General features: G+C 34.0%; 2 protein-coding genes across 2 annotated transcripts in view; one reads left to right on the forward strand and one right to left on the reverse strand.

Annotated features, from left to right (window-relative positions):
- Positions 1-22,665, reverse strand: part of Cbp80 (Nuclear cap-binding protein subunit 1) — a 71,489-nt gene that overhangs the window by 44,179 nt on the left and 4,645 nt on the right. The gene's annotated exons all lie outside the window — the stretch shown is intronic.
- Positions 3,203-22,665, forward strand: LOC142228349 (uncharacterized). Its single transcript, XM_075298748.1, has 4 exons — positions 3,203-3,548; positions 9,035-9,276; positions 16,084-17,662; positions 21,481-22,665. Exons 1-4 carry the CDS (start codon positions 3,486-3,488, stop codon positions 22,468-22,470), a joined length of 2,874 nt encoding a protein of 957 aa, XP_075154863.1. The 5' UTR covers positions 3,203-3,485; the 3' UTR covers positions 22,471-22,665.

The raw sequence follows: 22,665 nt of genomic DNA on the forward strand, positions 1-22,665 counted from the left end.
TAGCTCTTTTCGTAAGTCAATTTGCCTTTACGCCGAATTCCGAGGAATCGTTGTTCATTCTTTTACATTCTAATACTGTTTGCGATCGAGCATTAATTTGCCTCCGGGAATCTCTGAAGATGTTCACGTCTTGTAGCCGAGTGTTATTTCCGAGCCAATTAACATGACACACACTTTTACCTGCAGGATTGTGCTGTAGTCCGGTAATCAGAATAGGATCTCGGTGTCTGGGTTCTACATATACGCCCAGTCCCGACCTTTCATCTATCTTCGATCCATCGATGTAGCAGTTATTTCCCTCTGGTATCTGCTCCAGGGTCCCATTCTCCCAGGACCATTTTACTTGTATACGCATGGTACACTCAGCAGCAATAACAACCCATACTTTTCCGGCATCCGCCATTACACCTACCGTTTCCTCATATTTATCCTTTGATGGTTCATAATTCATGGTATTTCCAATTTTCGTCCGTGCCCTCGATGAAGTAATTTATAATTTTGGGAGTTTACGAAGTGCTGAGTTGTGACATTTTTCGCGTCGTAAAAACCAATCTTTAGAAATTTACCAGGTTCTTCGAGTGGCCTTTGTCGCGGGCTCGTTTTATTTCTCATTATGTATTCCGTCCTTTCACAGGATATCTTCAGATCTTTAGTCAATTGACCGCTACTACTGCATGGATTTCGTTGAATTCCACCCTTCATTTCCCGAACAATTTCATGCGTTCGTACAGTTTATTTTTTTGTTTTTTTTTTTTTCAGACCATTGACAACACTGCCAGTATCATTATAACGATTTATGGTGCGATGCACAAATACTTTGAGTTGTGTTAATTCGCCATCGCAATCCCACTATTACGCTTAGACTCCATCATGAATATCTTTCTTTTGAAATAAATGCAGACACAAATGCTTTCGGTGGTTGGTACACTTGAGTCCATTTTTCAAAGTATTTTCTAGTCATACCTACGGCAGTTCCCAAAGTTTAGCTCAGTGACCACACCGAAAGAATTCTCTTCGTTAATTTTACGAAGAATTCTTCATTAACTATTCTTCCTGAATTCTTCATTAAAATAACGAAATTTTCATTCATTTTCGTAAATTTTACGAAGAACATTTTACGAATATACGAAACTTCTACGAAACATTCTACATTAACTTTTCTTCGTAAAAAGTTCGTACCTTTAACGAAACTTTCTTCACATTTCATGAATTTTGTGAAGAAGTTTTTACGAATATTTTACGAAACATTCTGCGTTAAAATTTCTTCATAAAAAGTACGAAACATTTTCTTTGAAATAACGAAGAAGTTTCATTGAAGTTGTAAAATTTCCGTTCGCGGCATTAAATTGTCTTTTATAATGTGCTTGAGTGTATTCCTTTATTCTATTTTTTTATTCAAGTCTATGCTACTTCTCATTTGGGTGATAGCGCGCTACGAATAAAAGTGAAGCAATAAAACTAAAAATTATTCAAAAACTTAAGATGTAAAGTAGTGATGTCATTTTTCACACTTGCAACTACAACCACATGCACTTTCGATTATAAATTTTTTTTCTAAAATTTCGAACATTTTTCAGAAAAAAGTACGAAATTTTTTCATAAAAAGTACGAAAATTTTTCATAAAAACTACGAAAATTTTTCATAAAAAGTACGAAACATTTTCATAAAAAGAACGAAATTGTTTCATAAAAAGTACGAAGATTTTTCATAAAAAGTACGAAGATTCTTCATAAAAAGTACGAAGATTCTTCATAAAAAGTACGAATTTTTTTCTTACAAACTACGAAAATTTTGGAAGAACTTTTCTTCGTAAAAAGTACGAAATATTTCGTACTTTTAATGAAAAGTTTCTTTGGTTGTAAAACAATGACAAATTTCGTACTTTTAACGAAATTTTTCGTTCTTTTTACGAAGAAAATTCTTTCGGTGCAGATGATTCCGGCACTATGCAGAAAATTTTTATAGTATCCCAGCAAAAAAATCTTGGAAGTTGTTCCAAAGGCAAATCTTTAAAAGCACTTTCAAAAATGTCTCCTAAAGATGTTCTTTATTTTAACACACAGGAATTTCTTTTAATCAATTTTTTATAACTCGCATTTTTTCATGTTTTTAATGGGTAATTTTAACTTTTTTGTTTCAAATGGGTTAAAACACAGTGAGAATTAATAAAATGATAAAAATTATTAAAGTTTTTTTTCGAAAAATGCTACATTCATTCTAGAAAAATTGCGAATTTCTGTAAATATTTGAGGTCAAACGTTTCACACAAGCTAACCTATGAATGTATTAAAAATCATAAAAAAATATTAAAAAAAATTATTTGGCAAATATTACAATTTTTATTTAATTCACATCCAAAACACTGAATTCGAATCAAACATTAGGAAGTGATGCAAATTCAGTGCAACGGCTGTTGAAATGGTGGAAGCCCATGTTAAATTCATCGTTTCTGCGCCAATTTCGCACCACTTCCGGATCCTAAAAGAACATTTTCACTACCTTGTTGGCGACGCTTCTTTTGCTGGGATATTATACACCCAGAGAAGGAATATGATCACCTTAAACATGTTTTAAGAGCAAAATATTATTTTTGGGTGGTGACCATGTAACATGGTTTTCGCAACCATGTTATTTTCTCGGAAATCATGTATCTGATTTCGGCAAGCAGGTTATATTTGACGAGAAAATAACATTTTAGTGACAAACATGTTACATGGTCACCATACAAAAATAACATTTTGGTCTTGAAACATGTTTGAGGTGATCATATTCCTTCTCTGCGTGTACATTACTCAATATACTTCAGTGACAGAGTGTTCAGTCGACCACTATCAATTCCATTTCAACCTAAGAGAACTTCTGGAATGTTTTAATTTAATTTTTCAATTAAATCTTAGGTCGCAAAGTCAAAAAAATAAAACATTTTTCGATTTGAGTAAACTATTTTTCAGTGTATTCTGTCAATTTATGAGGCTTTTCTCTCCCTTCCATAGAGTTTTCTAGTCTGACTCCCTCAAAAAAAAAGAAAACTTACAGACGGAAAGCACAGCACCAAGTAAGACTTGGGCCAGTGAGTTGGTGGCAAGTAGCAATTGTAATTTTTGGCGGGCATTTGGAAAAAACAGTGGCTTAAACGCAATGGAACATTTTATTATGCCCTGCTGAATGCTTCCACAATTCAGTTGTTGTTATTTACGCGTTGCGACAGGTTGTCAGACAGTGAACGTAAAACCCCACAAAGAAATGATGAGTGCGTCTTAATCAAAGCAAAAAAATAAATCTTAAAAAATAAACAAATAAAAGCAAACATAACTTTTTGGCTCTAATTAAATAAATATAAAAATAAATAATAATAATACAAAGTTATGCAATTTTTTTAATGAGTGTCTTTTTATAAATTTTAAACTTGGTGAAAGAAGAAAGAAAATAGAAAAGAAAAACATCCACCAAATGCAAATACTTTCGATGCACACAATTTTGGACCATGGATTACCAAATTGTGTTTAAAGCTCGGAGTTTGATAAAAATTTTATTAATTTTGTCAACAGTAAGTTATTGAATTGAAAGGGATTTTTAATGGAAAGTTTAATATGTAATGTGTTTTTGAAAAGTACACTCAAAAAAAAAAAGAAAGTTGTCGGGCATTAAAGCAAATAAAACATTCGTATTACTAATATGAAAATGTTTCTTCGCTTAATTTAGTGACTTGATCTAAAAACGCTAGTTATAGGCACATGAAGCCTAAAATTTTACTAAATTCGAATTTCACACAAAGTAGTTTTTCGATTTTTCGAAAAATGTAAATTAAATTATATTAAAATATTAAAAATAAAATTGAAAATGTAGGTCGGAAATATTTGTTTTATATACAAATTAAATATTGACTCCAATTTAACTACAATTGTTGAATGTAGTTTTTGAATTCCACTTTGAATTAATTACAATTAATATGAAATACAAATTAATAATAACCGTACTGAATTTGAATTAATGAACTGAATTAGAATAAATGTTACCCTGTAACAGATTAGAACGAAGTTTACCATATTGAAATATTAGACTATAATTCTCTCAGTAAAGATTAAGGAAAAACAGTATTTTATTCATTACACAGAAAAAATTTTCACGAAAATTTTTTCAATTAAAATTTTAATTGAGTTTTAAAAAATTTTCAATTAAAAATTTAATTGATTCAACAAATTTTTTAATTGAAACAAAAATCAATCACAAAAATTAATAGTATCAATTAATATTTTAATTGGATCAATTAATTTTTTTATTGACCTTCAATTAATTTTTTAATTGATACTATTATTTCTGTGATTGAAGACATTTCAATTAAAAAATTAATTGGATCAATTAATTTCGTGATTGAATCAGAAAAAAATTTTTTTGTGTGTATGGTGACGGCCAATATTTGTTGTTTCCACCGAGGTCGTCCGCGCTACTGTCATTTCGATTAGCCTCTTTCTGGATTCTACTGTCAACTACATCAGGTCTTTCCACTCCCGTCTCATCAATAAAGAAACTCATCTTCATCACACATAACCTCTCGCTATTCATTCTCTCGTTTACCGATAAGTAGGGGCCACCGTGGTGCAATGGTTAGCATGCCCGCCTTGCATACACAAGGTCGTGGGTTCGATTCCTGCTACGACCGAACACCAAAAAGTTTTTCAGCGGTGGATTATCCCACCTCAGTAATGCTGGTGACATTTCTGAGGGTTTCAAAGCTTCTCTAAGTGGTTCCACTAGAATGTGGAACGCCGTTCGGACTCGGCTATAAAAAGGAGGTCCCTTGTCATTGAGCTTAACATGGAATCGGGCAGCACTCAGTGATAAGAGAGAATTTCACCACTGTGGTATCACAATGGACTGAATAGTCTAAGTGAGCCTGATACATCGGGCTGCCACATAACCTAACCTAACCTACCGATGTAAGTATAGCAATTGTAAGTGTGTGTGTGCGAAATTCCCATTGGAGTCTAAGTTCCTTCTCTATTGTGACTCGTCGATTGGTCTTGATTCCTCTAAATGAGATTGCCATCTGGGATCCTTAGATATCCGCTTTCTTCAGAATCTTTAGTTAGTTTGGGCCTAAGTCCGCTGCTGAACAAGTCTTCGTGAGACTAGATTCACTAATCAATTTATTCAATAATTACAATTGGAAAATACACGAAAATGTTAAATCAGTAGCATACAAGATGCATTTCCATTTTTTTAATGAAGGGTTTTATCCTTTGTAGTTAGGTGAGGTTAGGTATCACTGACAAGGGACCTCCTTTTATAGCCGATGACAAGGGACCTCCTTTTATAGCCGAGTCCACATTGCAGTGCAACCACTTAGAGAAGCTTTGAAACCCTCAGAAATGTCCATTACTGAGCATTACTGAGGTGGGATAATCCACTTTTTGGTGTTCGGTCGAAGCAGAAATCGAACCCACGACCTTGTGTATGCAAGGCGGGCATGCTAACCATTGCACCACGGTAGCTCCTTGTAGTTAAATGATTCGGCTTAAAAATGGGTATCTTGATATGAAAGAACATTTGGTTGGTCTAAGGCCAACTTGGCTTGATTAATTCTGAAAAATTCTTCAAAATTAATGAAATTTTCTTAAAATTTATTGAATTTTTGTATCGTTACTACAAAGCAAAAAAGCGTTTAAAAAGGGAGATGTTCGCAATACTGTATTTTAAAGACGTTTTTACTTAAAGAGAAATGAATTTGAAAAGTTTAGTTGTCGTTAACCCGTTTTTAAAGAACTCGAATAAAAAGCAAAAAAAAAATAAATTCAAATTTGTCACCTACACTCAAAAAAATCCAAAGATTTTGATCTTCCTTTAAGGATTTTTGTATTGATTCCGAGCCAACGATGCGGTTTCTCTAAAATAAAGAAATTTTTAACGACCTATCTGGCTTTAAATCTAGGACCAATAAAATTAAAATTAGGATACAGATCTCATTTATCAAATTTTCATTCTCTTTTCATTCTCTAAATTATAACGGTTTATTAATAAAGGTACTCACGTACAAACAAATACCAGTTCAAAAATCCAAATTATAACGGATACTTCAAAGTAAAAAATGTTTTCTTAATTCCAAAAAAACTTTAAACCAAAGTCGCTAAATCCTCAAAATAAGTCTTAGCCTATATTTGAAGCATTTTTATCTTAAATCTAAAGTTTCAATATTTCAGTTAATTTAAGGACAATTTCTTGAAATCAAAAATGTGTTTCTTTACTTTAAGGAAAATTAGCCTTAGTTAAAAGACATGGACTTTAACGGAGGGACGCAAATTTACAAAATTTGTGTCCTAAATTTAATTAACAAAATTTTGAAGCAAAGATTATAAACTTTATTTTAATTTAAATTTCATTATTTTAAAGAAATTTGTCCTTAATATTTTGTAAATTTCGTATCCTAAAATTTAGGTTGCGTAATCTTTAATATCACGTAAATATTTTTTTCAGTGTAGTATCAAGTATGGTTAGGTTAGGTTAAGTTAAAATGGCAGTCCGATTAAGTTTTGAGGCTCACTTAGACTATGCAGTCCATTGAGATACCACATTAACTAAATTTTTTCTGTGCATGAACTCTAATAAAATTACAAGAAAATTATTTCACCTAAATGCTAACACCGAAAAAAACATGCCTGGTTCTAATAATTTTGGTATTGATTCCGAACCAAAGAAGCGGAGAATTGAAGTAAAGACACCTTTAAGACACAATTCTCTTTTAGCCCAGCAAAAAAACTTTGAAGTTATTCTATAGGCCCAACTTTAAAAGCCCTTCCAAAAACGTCCTCTCAAAGATGTTCTTTATTTTAACTACTCAGGAATTACTTTTAACTTAATTTTTTTATAACTTTTTTTTCATATTTTTAAAGGGTTAATTTTAATATTTTTTTTTTTTCAAATAGGTATAAACAGAGCAAGAATTATTAAAATGGTACAAATTATTTAAATTTTGTCAAACGTTGCAGACATGCGTTAATGTAATAAAAATCATATAAAAATTATTTATTTGGCAAAAAACACAAAATGTTTTGATTCACATAAACAAAACAAAGCTATTTGGCGGTTAAAAGCCAAACTTTAAATTTTGGACAATTAAATGAAAGAAAGAAAATCAACAAAAAATTAAAATATAAGAATGAAAATTCCATGGAAGTTCAATTGAGAAGGTTTTTCAAATTACTAGAATTTTCAATTTTTTATTGAGTTTAAATGGAAAAAATATATTTCTACAAAATGTATACGCCGAAAATAACAAGATAAAAACGATGTACGACATAAAACACAATCTTCTGAAAAAATAATTGATAAAAAAAATTTGCTACTAGTGAGATTTGAACCTGTGTTCTTTATTTTTTCATTCATACTAATAATAAAACATCTCGAGAAGTAGTTAGAATGTAAGGCCTTGCTGTTATATTACTATCATATTCCAAAAATTTGCATTGACGTTTCGATGCTTCGTGTTCAACGGCGTTTGTGGCTGAGTGTGCTAAGGCGTTCTGTAATGGTGCCAACAGACCCAGGTTCAATCCCCGGTCGGAGCGAAAAAGTTTTTCAAATTGTAAAAATTTGCTAATAAGAAAATAAATGTGTTACAAAAAATGTGGATAAAAATATAAAGCTTTTTTTTAATTCCTTCATTCAAATTAACTTCCAAGGAACAACTTATAAAGCAATACAAAGGATGCGAACATAAAGTACTTCCCTCCTATGACAAGCCCATATAAAATTCATTGGAGAGGATCCAAAGATCATAAGTTGGGGATCTTGTTTGCAAGCTTTTTTTTTTTGCTGGGATATTAAAAAAATAATTTAAATTTAAGGATATTGTTCGGGTTTATGACATTTACTAAGCTAGGTTAGGTATAGTGGCAACCAAATATTTTTAGGCTCACTTAGACTATTCAGTCCAAGTGGTGAAGTTCTTTTTAACAATGGCTCATATATCAAATCGCCTCTGAAGAAGCAATTCAATGATAATTGCGAAATATTAGGAATGATGGATTAAAAATAAATAAAGGAAACTAAGGTCTCAATCTTAATAAAACTATTGACATTTATTAAAGAAAAAGATCGAATAAAACACCAAGAAACAAAAAGTTTTAAAAAATATCCAATTAAAAATTTCATTGATTTTACAAATTTTTTAATTGACCTTCAATTAATTTTTCAATTGACCTCAAATTAATTGGATCAATTAATTTCGTGATTGAATCAGAAAAAAAATTTTTGTGTGCAAGCACCCAGCAACCTTGGGTATTTACAAATTACTACATTTTGTAAGTCATTTAAAAGAAAGAAAAATTGTTTTATAGGAAGAATGAAGTACCTCGTGCGAAAATTGAACTAAATTGTACTCCACATTTTGAGATATCCACAAAGCGTTGTTAAAACCAGGAAAATTTAATGTCCTGTTATACTTCCTAACTGCAATTCCCGAAATTACGCCCCATCATAGAAGAAAAAATTAACTAAACTTTAGTTCATATTGAACTTATGTGTACGGTCATTGAACCCACGTTTAGTTCAAAAATGTTTGAGACATATTTAAAAAAAAAGTAAATTTCTTTGAGCTATGGAAAATTTCGCAAAAAAAAAAAATAAAATTTAATTAGAAACAAATAATTTTTTGCAATGTTAAAATTAGCGTTCGTTTTTCAGTGTTCAAAATTTTCAAAAATTTGTTTCGGATTTTATGGGGAAAATCGATTGGTTCACGTTGGGGATTTTTAAAGACGAAAATATACTGATTTGTCGACAAGAGCTAGAAATATAGTAGCATCACTGGAAGCACCGATAAATTTGGGTAACGGCCCCGTCCAACATTAGATCTATCTCACTGGTATACAATTTTTAAAAACCAAGTCACAATATAAGCTTGTTCTTAAATTATGTTTGTTAGAAAAACGTTAAAATTTTTTAATATATTCTTAAAGTAGTATGAGTCCCCTTTAAAATGAAAATATATATATTGTATACTCTGCTAATAATCATCTATGTTGATATCTATTTCAGCTCCACAATGTGCTTGCCATTGTGAATCGTGATTTAATCTTAACACCTAAACAAGGCCTACAATTGAGTGGCAAACGTATTTTCTATGACGAAAACGCTTACGCAGATGCAACATTGCCCAACAGTAGTAATGCCACCAATGATACTGCAGTAGCACGGCCCTGGGAACGTACGTTAAAACATGTGACATATTTAACACTTTTTACGAATGCTGCAAATGGTATCATTACTGGAAATTTTAGGTGAGTTGACATTTTTATGTTAAACCACACAATAATAGAAGATGTTACAGACACAAGGAAGTGAAGTTATGATGACAACAATCTTAGAAAATAAGAAGCAACGGATTGATTATATAGGTGGCATAATACACACACAAAAAATATCACCAAAATTTTTCCAATTAAAAAATTGAATTGAACTAAGTCAATTTAAAAAAATAATAACTAAACATTTAATTGAAATAATTTATTTAAACTAAAAACATTAAGGGCTATTTTCATGAAGCTCTGTTAGGCTTTAACTAGCAGCCAAAAGAAAGTAAATTACAAATATCTTCTCTCATGAAAATGGGGATAAGTTAAGAAAGTAATTGAAAATAGTTACGATTTTAATTAAAAAATTAATTGAGTTTTGCAATCGACATCAATTAAATTTTTAATTAAATTTATTAAAAAGTTAATTAAAATTTCCTAATGAAATAAGTTAAGAAAGCAATTGAAAATAGTTACTTTTTAAATAAAACATTAATTGAGTTTTGCAATCGATATCAATTAATTTTATTAATTAAAAAGTTAATTAAAATTTCCTAATGAAATCAATTAATTTGTTAATCAAGTATTTTTTATATCCAATTACAACAGTGATTGATTTTCGTGATTGAAGACATTTCAATTAAAAAATTAATTGTACCAAATAATTTCGTGATTGAATCAGATTTCTGTGTTTCTGTGTACAATAATATTCCAATACAATATAATAATATCGCCAAACGAAAATTTTGCGATTCACGATTCCGAATAGCGGAACATCCCCTATGCATAATTTTTATACCCTGCGCCATACTGTGGAACAGGGTATTATAAGTTAGTGCATATGTTTGCAACACCCAGAAAGAGACGGGATAGACACATGGTGTCTTTGGCAAAAATGGTCAGGGTGGACTCCTGAGTCGATCTAGCCATGTCCGTCTGTCCGTCCGTCCGTCTGTCTGTGAACACATTTTTGTGTTCACAGACAGACTAGGTCGCAGTTTAAGTCCAATCGCCTTCAAATTTGACACAAGTTCCTCTTTTGGGTCAGAATAGAACCCTATTGATTTTGGAAGAAATCGGTTCAGATTTAGATATAGCTGCCATATATATCTTTCGCCGAAGCCAGAGTTTTATACCGATTTGCTTGAAATTTTGCACAAACATAGCACTGGTCGTATAGTCCAGTGTGCAAAATTTGATTGAAATCGGTTCAGATTTAGATATAGCTCCCATATATATCTTTCGCCCGATATGGACTAACATGGTCCTAAAAGCCAGAGTTTTGGCATAATTTGGTTGAAATTTTGCACAGGGAGTAGATTGTAGCTATGCGTGCCAAATTTGGTTGAAATCGATTCAGATTTAGATATAGCTTCCATATATATTTTTCGCCCGATATGGACTTATATGGCCCCAGCAGCCGGAGTTTTGGCCCAATTTGGTTGAAATTTTGCACTAGGAGTACAATTAGTAATATAGTCATGTATGCCAAATTTGATTGAAATCGGTTCAAATTTAGATATAGCTCCCATATATATATTTCGCCCGATATGGACTAATACGGTCCCAGAAGCCAGAATTGTGCCCCTATTTGGTTGAAATTTTAAACAAGGAGTACAATTAGTAGTGTAGTCAAGTGTGCCAAATTTTATTGAAATCGGTTAAGATTTAGATATAGCTCCCATATATATGTTTTCTGATTTCGACAAAAATGGTCAAAATAACAACATTTTCCTTGTTAAATCGCCACTGCTTAGTCGAAAAGTTGTAAAAATGACTCTAATTTTCCTAAAAAAATGACTCTAAATTCCCATAAATAAACTTTTGCGAAAAATCAAAACAAAAAAATGTTGATTGGAAATAAGTTGTTTATATATATATATACTTTAAATTTCCAAATATGATTATAAAAGGAAAATACAAGAAAACTAAATCTAACAAAATTACAAGAAAACTAATTCATCTAAAGGTGAAGTAATGATAAATAAACAATAATACAATAAATAATGAATTATCTCAATTAAAAACGTAATTAAGTATTGTGATCAAAATCAATTAATTCGCAATTGAATCAATGGAAATATCAAATGAGATCAGCATCTTAATAAAGCATTTTAGTAGAGGTTCTTCTCACAAATATCATTATCTTAAATAAGCAACCGCTTTGAAAATATTTTTTCTGTATGAAGATTAGGTAAATGACGTAATGTTTTTAAATCAAATGATCTCATTTCAATGGAAAGATTGAATTATAATTAATAAATAATATTATTATTGCTATGAAAACAAAAACTAAATGATCACGATATTTCACTTTGTATTTAATTTTGGTCATGCATAAAAAAAAATTAAAAATCGAAATAGGATTGCGCATCTAAATAGGAAAGCATCTTCACCCATTGGTACAAAATTGCCAATTTGGCTGTTTTTCTCGCTAGATCTGGTGTTTTTTTTTTTTCATTTAGCGGAGAACAATACATTTAGCTTTAAGTTTTTTCTGTTTTTTTTTTCATTAAGCAACAATAGGTCCACATCATCAATTTATCGGGTAAGCGAACGAAGCGAATATGACATAAATATTGTCATAGTCTCACAAAAGTTCAATTAAAATCAGTATAATTTTTATGAATGCCTGATATCAATACTTTGCTTTTATTACAAGTTAAATGCGAGCTTTTTGGATATGAAGAATTGGTATATTAAGTTATTGAAAAGAAAACGTCAGATACCCATCTCCACAAGCCTAACTAAACATATGTTTCTTTGGTGGCTAATGCAAGTTTCCATGGTCTTTAGTCCAGATCTGACGGGGTGAAATAATTCAATTAGGGTCTTATTTGTTAATATCCTATGGAAATTACATACAGAATTAAACCTTCCAAATTGAAACATTTTTTGTGCATCATCTTCTCACATAACTACAATTCCTTAATCTTATATTTTGATTTCGTTTCGTTACTACACTAATGCAACAACAAATCGAAATCTATCTCCAGAGACATTCACCAGATTGGTGAACGATCACAATTTATTTAAATGAATTTTAAGTGAACTAAAGTTTTTAGATTTTTATATTTGAATTAAAAATGCGAATTTTGGTACAAACAAGTTTTAGCTTTAGTTTCTTTTTATACCCACCACCATAGAGTGGTGATGGGGATATAATAAATTTGTCATTCCGTTTGTAACATATCGAAATATCGATTTCCGACTATATAAAGTATATATATTCTCAGCAAAAAAAAATTGGAAGTTCTTCCAAAGGCACAACTTTAAAAGCACTTCCAGAAGATGCACTCCCATTGATGTTGTTTATTTTTACTACCCAGGAAGTTCTTTTGATTCAATTTTTTATAACTTGATTTGTTCATACTCTTAATGGGTATTTTTAACTTTTTTGTTTCAAATAGGTTAAAAACAGAGTAAGAATTCATAAAATGGTACAAATCATTTAAATTTTGTCGAAAAAATGTTAAATTCTGTCTGAAAAAATTGTGAATTTTTGAATATATTTGAGGTCAAACGTTTCCGACAAGCGTTAGAATCCATTAAAAATTATTTATTTGACAAAATATAACAGAATTTCTTTAATTTACATCCAAAACACTGAATTCGGATTACCCCTAAAGAAGTGATGCAAATTCAGTGCAACGGCTGTTGAAATGGAGGACATCCGTCCTATGACAAGCCCATGTTAAATTCATCGCTTCTGTGTCAATTTTGCACCACTTCCGGATCCAAAAAGAACATTTTCATTACTTTTTTGGCGACGCTTTTTTGCTGGGTTTTTGATCAAGGAGAAATTCTAAGACGATATAACCATGTCGTTTGTCTGGCTGTCTGTCTGTTGTAATCACGCTATATTCTTCGATAATAAAGCAATCGTGCTGAAATTTCGCAGAAACTTGTATTTTGTCTGCAGGCAGGTCAAGTTCGAAGATGGGATATATCGGTCCAGGTTTTTATATAGCCGATCCCACGGTTTGAGGTCTTGGGCTTATAGAAATCGTAGTTTTTATCCAATTTGCCTGAAATTGTAAATATTCTGGTATTTTAGGCTCACAAGAACGGGTATCGGATTTAGTCTTTATCGGTCCATTTGGTAAGGCCTCCATATAGACCGATTTCACTTCTTGGAGGTATGGAAGGCGCACTGATCATGAAAATTGCTTGAAACTTAATGTGAAATTTCCAGATTTTACTTCTCGGGTGACTTACAAGAGATGGTAATGATTCCTCTAAAACTCAAACAAAAATGGTTCTTATAAATCCAGAATCTGATATAGTCTTCATAGGTAAAATCTTTAAATTTATCTTCGGGGAGTATACTAGTTGAACTGCTCTGCTTGATCTGTCATCGAACCCCCCTAAAATTTCAAAGGAAACCCTAATATTTGATTCATGGTGGTGGGTATTTAAGATTCGACCCGGCCGAACTTACTGCTGTATATACTTGTTTTAACTATTTTTGGGGGAAATCTAATTGCTTTTTTTGTGAAAAAATTCTGCCAACGCAGCTGCTGTAGTAGTTGTCAATATATTTGTTATAAATATACAGTTAGCGTCAAAATAATCTTTACATACTATTATTTTTTTTTCAAAATACTTTTTGTTTCACGCTTTTTATCTACGATTTTATTAAACATTATTTGATTTAGCTATAGAGCATGAAGTCTCTACTTAAACTTACACATCAAAAATGTAAAACTCAATACTGTTAATTAAAGCAAACCATCTGTACAGTTTATTTTGACGCTCACTGTATATGCCTTTTGATACATTTTGTTATGAAAGATCATACTGAAGTTAGAATGTCGTCCTTAAGTTTTTTATTTTAAATTTTGAAAAATATATTAACTTTGTCATTCCTTTTGTAACACATCGAAATATTGCTCGTGGTAAAATTCTGAGTCGATTTGAGCATGTCCATTCGTCCGTCTGTTGAAATCACGTTAACTTCCGAACGAAACAAGCTATCGACTTGAAACTTGGCATAAGTAGTTGTTATTGATGTAGGTCAGATGGTATTGCAATGGGCCATACTTTTACGTATAGCCCCCATATAAACCGACCCCCAGATTTGGCTTGCGGAGCCTCTCGGAGGAGCAAAATTCATCCGATCCGGTTGAAATTTGGTATGTGGTGTTAGTATATGGTATCTAACAATCAAGCAAAAATTGGTCTATATAGGTCCATAATTATATATAGCCCCCATATAAACCGTTCCCCAGATTTGACCTCCTGAGCCTCTTGGAGGAACAAAATTCATCCGATCCGGTTGAAATTTGGTACGTGGTGTTAGTATATGGTCTCTAACAACCATGCAAAAATTGGTTCATATCGGTCCATAATTATATATAGACCCCATATAAACCGACTCCCAGATTTGACCTGCGGAGCCTCTTAGAGGAGCAAAATTCATCCGATCCAGTTGAAATTTGGTACGTGGTGTTAGTGTATGATATCTAAAAACCATGCAAAAATTGGTCCACATCGGTCCATAATTATATATAGCCCCCATATAAATCGATCCCCAGATTTGACCTCCGGAACCTCTTGGAGGAGCAAAATTCATCCGATTCGGTTGAAATTTGATACATTGCGCTAGTATATGGCCGCTAACAGCCATGCAAAAATTGGTCCATATCGGTCTATAGTTATATATAGCCGACAGCAATCACACAAAAATTGGTCCATATCGCCAAAAATAATATACCAAAATTTTATTTCGGTAGAAAATTTTGTCAAAATTTTTTTTTTCTATAGAAAATTTTGACAAAATTTTATTTCTATAGAAAATTTTGTCAAAATTTTATTTCTATAGAAAATTTTGTCAAATTTTTATTTCTATAGAAAATTTTGTCAAATTTTTATTTTTATAGAAAATTTTGTCAAACTGAATTATATACGTATTTGGGAGCCACCGTGGTGGCTCCCCCCTTGCATACACAAGGTCGTGGGTTCGATTCCTGCTTCGACCGAACACCAAAAAGTTTTTCAGCAGTGGATTATCCCACCCCCGTATGGACTAACTTACAATTTAGAAGACGGTGTTAATGATTTTTTAAGATACCTTGGCATCGGCAAGTGTTACCGCCATCGGCAAGTGTTGGATGACAGTCTTTAGTAGAAGTTTCTACGCAATCCATGGTGGAGGGTACATAAGATTCGGCCTGGCCGATCTTGTTTTTTTCTTTCCTATGTATACTTGTTTTTTCCTATGTCATGAACAAAAAAATCTAGAAAAAACGAATAAATTCAAATTTGTTTCCTAGAATCAACTGATAGTTTATTGAAGGAATTTGTAAAGCTCCAGAAAAAAATATTTCCAATTAAAAAGTTGTTCAATTAATAAATGAATAGATACAATAAACGTTTTAATCAAGATAGAAATATTAAGTTAATTAATGTTTACAAAATAGTATTGATACAATCAACTTTTTAATCAAACTCGGAAGACTGTCAGTAAGTAAGTTAAAAATACATTTATTGGAAATAATCATTTTTTTAATCAAGCACTACGTCAATCAAGAAAGTAAGTCAATTAAGAAAGTAATTGAAAATAGTTACGTAAGAAAATATTTGGGTTTTGCAATGAGCATCAATTAAATTTGTAATCAGAAAAAAAAGAATGTGTGTAATAGTAGGTTTGAAGTTTACATTAACTTTTATGAATATGGGGAATAATCTCTGGAACCGGGTATGCTCTTCTTTGAAGTGCAAATTTATATAACATTTAAGACTAAACAATCACGAATCTTTTGATTGATATATCTACCCTTCTTTCTATTCCAGTAAAGTCAAAGAATACAATGACTTCCTACAGTCACCTTACATGCGATCACCTAAGCCAATTGATTCTCGTTTTGGCGATATAGTGACATTAGCACAAGGACGTCTAGAAACCATGGCAAATGGTCAATATCGTTTTGTCGAGGGTAATTGTGACTATGAATGTGCCCGGGAAAATAATATGGTGGCCACATGGCATGTTCAAAAAATACGACATCGTGATCTAAACAGAAAATTTCACTATGAAATGAAATTTAGTGTTAGTCCCATGACCTCAGCAACACCAAGTGAAATAGTGGTGAGGGGAGGTCCCAACAAGAGAACCATTTTGGAGAATTCAAAACCGAACAATATACAAACTTTCATACAAAAGGAACATGATTATCCGAATAGTTTTAGGAAAATTCTTACGGAAAATGAGGATGATGATTTTGCTGATCGTCGTCAAGATGGCTTAAGAAGTATACGTCAATTCAATCACCAACAACAACAACATCCCTCACAAGTGACTCCTATGCCTCAGCCAACATTTATACGGGGTGTATATCGCTCACCACCACCACAACCACCATCATACCCATCGACACCGATATTGACGAATTCACCACGCCCATTTCCAGATCAATTAAATATTGGTGAATACTACAAGGGAGCCTATGTGCAAAAGGCAGCACCTAAAATAGAATTGTTTCCCAATTTGTTAACCATGATGTTTGGTAAACCACACCTTTATCAAAGACCTTCTCCATCCACATATAGACCACCCACCGTACCAGCCTACCAGCAAACGCAATTTCCTCGACCTGATGCTTACACAAAGGCAACACAGCCTAATCTATTTCACCATGGTCAGCATCATCAGGAATATAATATACCTGCTGTAAATCCTGGTTTTGTACATCATCAAGATTTTTCCAAATTACCAGAATATTTTCCATCACAGGAACATTATTTGCCAAAGGATCCCGCGAATGCTTTAATTACTCATCACTATCATCACCACTTTTTTATGCCCAATGTTACAGAGAGTAATGAAAATTCTCCAAATGGTGAAAATAAACCGGCAACAACACCAGTAGCTGATGTTCAAATAGTAACTCCTCAACCTTTACATTTTGCCCATATATACAATGGACAACAACACAATGGGCATGAGCAACATTTCCAATTGCCACAGCAACAACAACAACAACAACAATTCCATAAATTACCTCCAGCACCTCAGAAATTTGTTTTCCCCATTACGGAAATCGAACAACATAGAGTGATTCATGTAACTCCAGTACCACCTCTGAAGAAACCTCAATACCAGCACTATTACCAACCATTGAGTCAACCCCAATACACCACGACCACAATGCGAGAACCAATTGCCATTTTCCCTGCTGTGGTAAATGGAGAAAGGGAAGATATACCAACGCCACGCAGTCACAAGCCTTTCGAGCAAAGTGAACAAATGGCTGAGGACGACAATATAAGATACTCCGAACCAGATCCTCTATATGCGAATGTCAATGAAAACGACCAAGTGCAAGTTTCATATGGAAATGTACAAGAGAACCAAGGGGAATTGCCGCAACATGTAAGTTTTAATAGAATATAGATTGTGTGTTACACTTTTTCCATGCAATAGAAAATTTCCCATGCCTACTTATATACAAGATCATCCTTAATTTGTCTCCGTCGATAGGTTAGATTAGGTATAGGGTCACTGAGTGCTGCCCGATTCCATGTTTACCTCAATGACAATGGACCTCTTTTTCATAGCCGGGGAACTGCGAAACGGATGAGTTAGCAAGTCTAGTAAGCATCTTACATATTCCAGGGGAACTAGAATCTGTTGATATGCCTCTGGCTACCTGTCAGCTCTTACTGCCAATATGACCCATTTAAAGGGTGATACGGTCAAACTTTGGTCAATATAAACTTGACGTATTTCTTTCAATTTTGCATTTAAAAAACCTGAACACCCCTCATTTTGAAGGTGTGTGTGTGTAGAATGTTGCTCCTATTTTGATTTTGGAATTCACTCTTCAGTTGTCAAAATGCCGTCCAAGCAAGAAGAGCAGCGTATCAAAATGTTGCTCGCGCATCGCGAAAATCCGGGCTACTCGCATGCAAAGGTGGCAAAATCGCTAAAAGTTGCCAAATCAACCGTTACAAATGTAATTAAAGTGTTTGGGGAACGTTTGTCGACTGCCAGGAAGTCTGGATCGGGGGGTAATCGAAAACCGGAAGCCGCTGAGACGACAAAGAGAGTTGCCGGTAGTTTCAAGCGAAACCCTAACCTCTCTCTCCGAAATGCCGCAAACCGTCTACAACCGTGCATCGAGCCAAGAAACGAGCCGGACTATCGACTTACAAGAAGGTAGTGACTCCAAATCGCGATGATAAACAAAATACGACGGCCAAAGTACGATCCCGGAGGCTGTACACGACGATGCTGACGAAGTTTGACTGCGTGGTAATGGACGACGAAACCTACGTCAAAGCCGACTACAAGCAGCTTCCGGGACAGGAGTTTTATACGACAAAAGGAAGGGGAAAGGTAGCAGATATTTTCAAGCACATAAAACTGTCAAAGTTCGCAAAGAAATATCTGGTTTGGCAAGCCATCTGTACCTGTGGCTTGAAAAGCAGCATTTTCATAGCTTCCGGGACTGTCAACCAAGAAATTTACGTGAAAGAGTGTTTGAATAAACGTCTGCTGCCTTTCCTGAAGAAACACGGTTGTTCCGTACTGTTTTGGCCGGATTTGGCATCTTGCCATTACGGTAAAAAGGCCATGGAGTGGTACGCCGCCAACAACGTGCAGGTGGTTCCCAAGGACAAGAACCCTCCCAACACGATGCCAGAGCGTAGCTGCCGCGTGTCCCATCTGTAATCAACTCGTCAACTTTTCGCTTGCCCGGCTAAGCCTACCCGTCTCACCACCAGATCACTCTGGACACACCCCATCCTTGTTGCAGAGTTCCTTGATCTGGCTACTAGTTGAACTACGCAATAATGTTATACACATAGAAAAAAATGGATGAAACTACATTAAAAACTGTTACAACAAGAACAACTAAATGTTTGCCTCCGGCGGCGGCTTGACGGCTAAGCCAATATACATTTTTCCATTCGGCGGCGGACAATTATTCATTATAAAATCAATTTGCAGTTGTTCGAATGGTAATGAGATTAGTTGTACAACCAGTCCTACAATCAAACTTCGTTAAAATTTTCTGAGCTAAATTTTTGCAAAACTGTTACAGCAGTTTGAAATTGATTAATTGTGAATGGAAGGTTCAAAATTTTGGCTAAAACACGACAATTTTCTGATTTAAATCGATATTTTTGTTTAATAGGCGGCTAAATTTGAGTCGAGATGGGTCGATATATTCGGCGGCGGCATCGACTGGCAAACAATGGTCGTCGGCGACTGAAATCAGCGGCGCGACTCGGCGGCTTCATTCTATGATGCTGGCCCGTAGTCATCTTCTTGTAGCTCTATCGATTTGTTCAACAGTCGGATAAAAAACCAAGCGCATCTCTTCGGATCTGTCACTATCACGGCACCCTCCCTCCGGAATTCGAGAGGGGTCTTATTGTAATCCACATCTTGTCTGTACCTTTACCTACATTGGTTGAAGTGGTTTAACAACGTGGTGCACTGGGGTTCGTCGACTATTTTAATAATTTCAAGTTTCAGTTCCTAAAAAAGTAAAAAATCGAATCATTTTGTCAAAAAAAAATGTAGAAGAATCAAAGGCAACTAATCGACTTTTTAAAATAAGCCAAGCGACTTTTAAAGCTCTTGAAAACCGGGTCAAATCGACTAATCGAATTTTAACAAAAAACGTCGGTGAGGCGAATTGGAATTTAATGGGGTATTTTATATAGCTCTCTATATGATGAAAATTCCCCAACGACAAAAGATGCAATTCGCAAAAGACCAACGTCGACCTTTTAAACTTTTAACACCCGAAAAATCGACTTTTCTAAATTTGGAAAAAGCCGAAAAGTCGATTTTTTGATTCTCATTGCAATCCCTAGTTCCTAGGATCCGCAGGGATAATTTCACGAATCTGCCTGCAAGTTTAATCTAATAGGAGAAATTCGACTAGCAGGTATGAAAGGAGCGGCAACTCATTTATGATAACTTAGAAATTCCTCTCACCGACATGATCATGAGAAAAGCGGTCGTTCATGAAAGCGGCTGAAATTGGTTCCAAATCCCTTTTTGGAAATAATACTGAATTTTTAATGGATAAAGATATCAAAATAATTCTTTGTGTGAAAGCTGAAGCGATTCCCTTGTGGGATGGCCTATAGGCTTTGCAAGTTGGTCACCTCGAGGGTATGAGCTAACAGCTCCCAAAACCGCAATTCTGAACCGATATCCATGATTTTAAGAAATATTGCTTAATATAAGAAGAAGCAAGCCTAGAAAAAAATTAGGACAGAAAGAATGCAGGTACCTTCTTCGAAGGTGGGCAAAATTACGATTTTTGTTTTAAATTCCAAATTGTGTAGTCTATAACTTAGACCCCCATTTTCATGAAGCTCCGTTACTGTTCCGTTAACTAACGAACTTTTAACCCGTATTATGGACATTGCTGTCATCTCGCCTATATATTCCATATGCCAGTTAAGAACTTAACTGCCGAAGATTTTTCAGTTAAAGTTAACCAGAGAGAATATATTTTCACTTTACTTTCTGTTAACTGGCAGTTAAAGCCGAACGGAGCTACATGAAAGTGGCCGTTAATCTAAAGAACTTGCAGTTAAAAAAATTGTAAGTCCCATATCTCGTGAACTGTTACGAGAGGGACTTCTAAAAGCGGTTTGGAACCACTGTGAGACGATGGGTAAAGTTTCTGAATTCATTGACCCAGTTCTACTGATTTATATAATTTCGGCATTCATAGAATATGAAATCAGTAGGTCACTCCATTGTAAGATTCCAACAGGCGCCCAAAGTTGTCGTCGTTAAATCCCTTAGTGCAAGCTGGTTATGTTCGCACAGCAGCCTCGGTATGTATGTAGCACTGTCTCCGACCGGGGAGGTGAAAAACTTTCTATATATCTCTATATATAGGAAACCTCAGACCTAATTGCTTTCCTCCTACATTCCACATATGAGTCACTAGTGTAAAATACGCCCAGCAAACTCGAATCGTATACACCACAATCTGAAAACCTATCTTCCTTGGAAAATTTCCTAATACCTGATGGATATTTGGATTTATTTTCAAAAGGTAGCTACACAGTTACTTTGTTGAATTAATTGAATTTATATAATAAATGTTTCGCAATCAATTCCCTGAATCTTTTGCATCCATGATCTGACAAGATTTGATAAATGTAATTGTAATTATCACTATGTTACCCAAGTCTATCTCTTCTTATTTTCAGTATGGACTGCAATCAGAGCAGGAGGCCTCAACTAGCGAAGATACTACGAATGAGCATACCGAATCGATAGAGGCTCAACTGCCTCCACCACGAAAAACAGCCAATTTACAACAATCCTATGAGGGCTACGACAACGACGAGGATAATGATCACGAACAAGAAGTCAGCACTCAGCAAACGCAGCCTTCAGAACAGAATGCCAGTCATTCCACTACCATTAAAATTTCAACTGAAAATTCAATTGACACCGAAGCCACAAATAGTGCTACTCTAGCAACTACATCTAAAACCAAAGTCCCACCGAACAGAACAAAAAGAGTACGGGTGAAAGTGACAAAACTCACATCAAGCACTACAGCAAGGCCTAAGGTATTCTCGACAAGAGTCACTACCGAAAAAGATCCAACATCCACTTTACCGAATTCCAGTAGTATATCAACAGACATAACCACAGCCACTAGCTCTACCACATCCAAACTTAATAAGCAATTCGTTTCAACATCGACCACTGAAACACCTTTAAGAGCTGTCAGTCGTTATAGAAAGAGATTAAGCATCTCTACAACAACCACGGAGAAGCCGGTATTAAAATGGAAACCTCGGCGAAAGGAAACAAATGCAAAAGCACTTAATTTAAAAAACTTTGCTCAAGAATCCAATATGGCCTTACAAAATAAAGGAGAGGAACACAAGGCAAAGGCCACCATAAGAGAAGTGATAAAACTAAAAAATTTCCCTTCGAAATCGTATTGGTCCACCACGGAAAAGCAACCTGATCCTTCAATAGAGATGGCTACAATTGATACCCCTACTTCCACAACAATGGCAACATTAATGGATGACATGGCATCAGAGTCACCCTCAACAACTAGTGTTTCGGAAGTCTATGAGGTTTTAACACAAAAATCAATTAGCTACAAAGTTGGCGAAGATGGTCCCGAAATTCCCATAATTTTCAACGAAGCTGAGAATGAAGTAAAAGCCCAATAAGGACTAATGCTAGAAACCAAATATTAATACAAGAAAATCCAATGAGTATTCTATTTTTCATTTGTAAATATAAAAATGTACCTAATTTTATTGTTCTTCCTCTAATGTATGTATGTATTTCAATAATTGCTATTTCCCTCTTGTTACCTATTTATTGAATAAATATTTTTTTATATATATCAACAAAACCAATAA

Source organism: Haematobia irritans, chromosome 3 (genome assembly GCF_050003625.1).
Source record: "Haematobia irritans isolate KBUSLIRL chromosome 3, ASM5000362v1, whole genome shotgun sequence".
Classification (NCBI taxonomy): Eukaryota; Metazoa; Arthropoda; class Insecta; order Diptera; family Muscidae; genus Haematobia; species Haematobia irritans.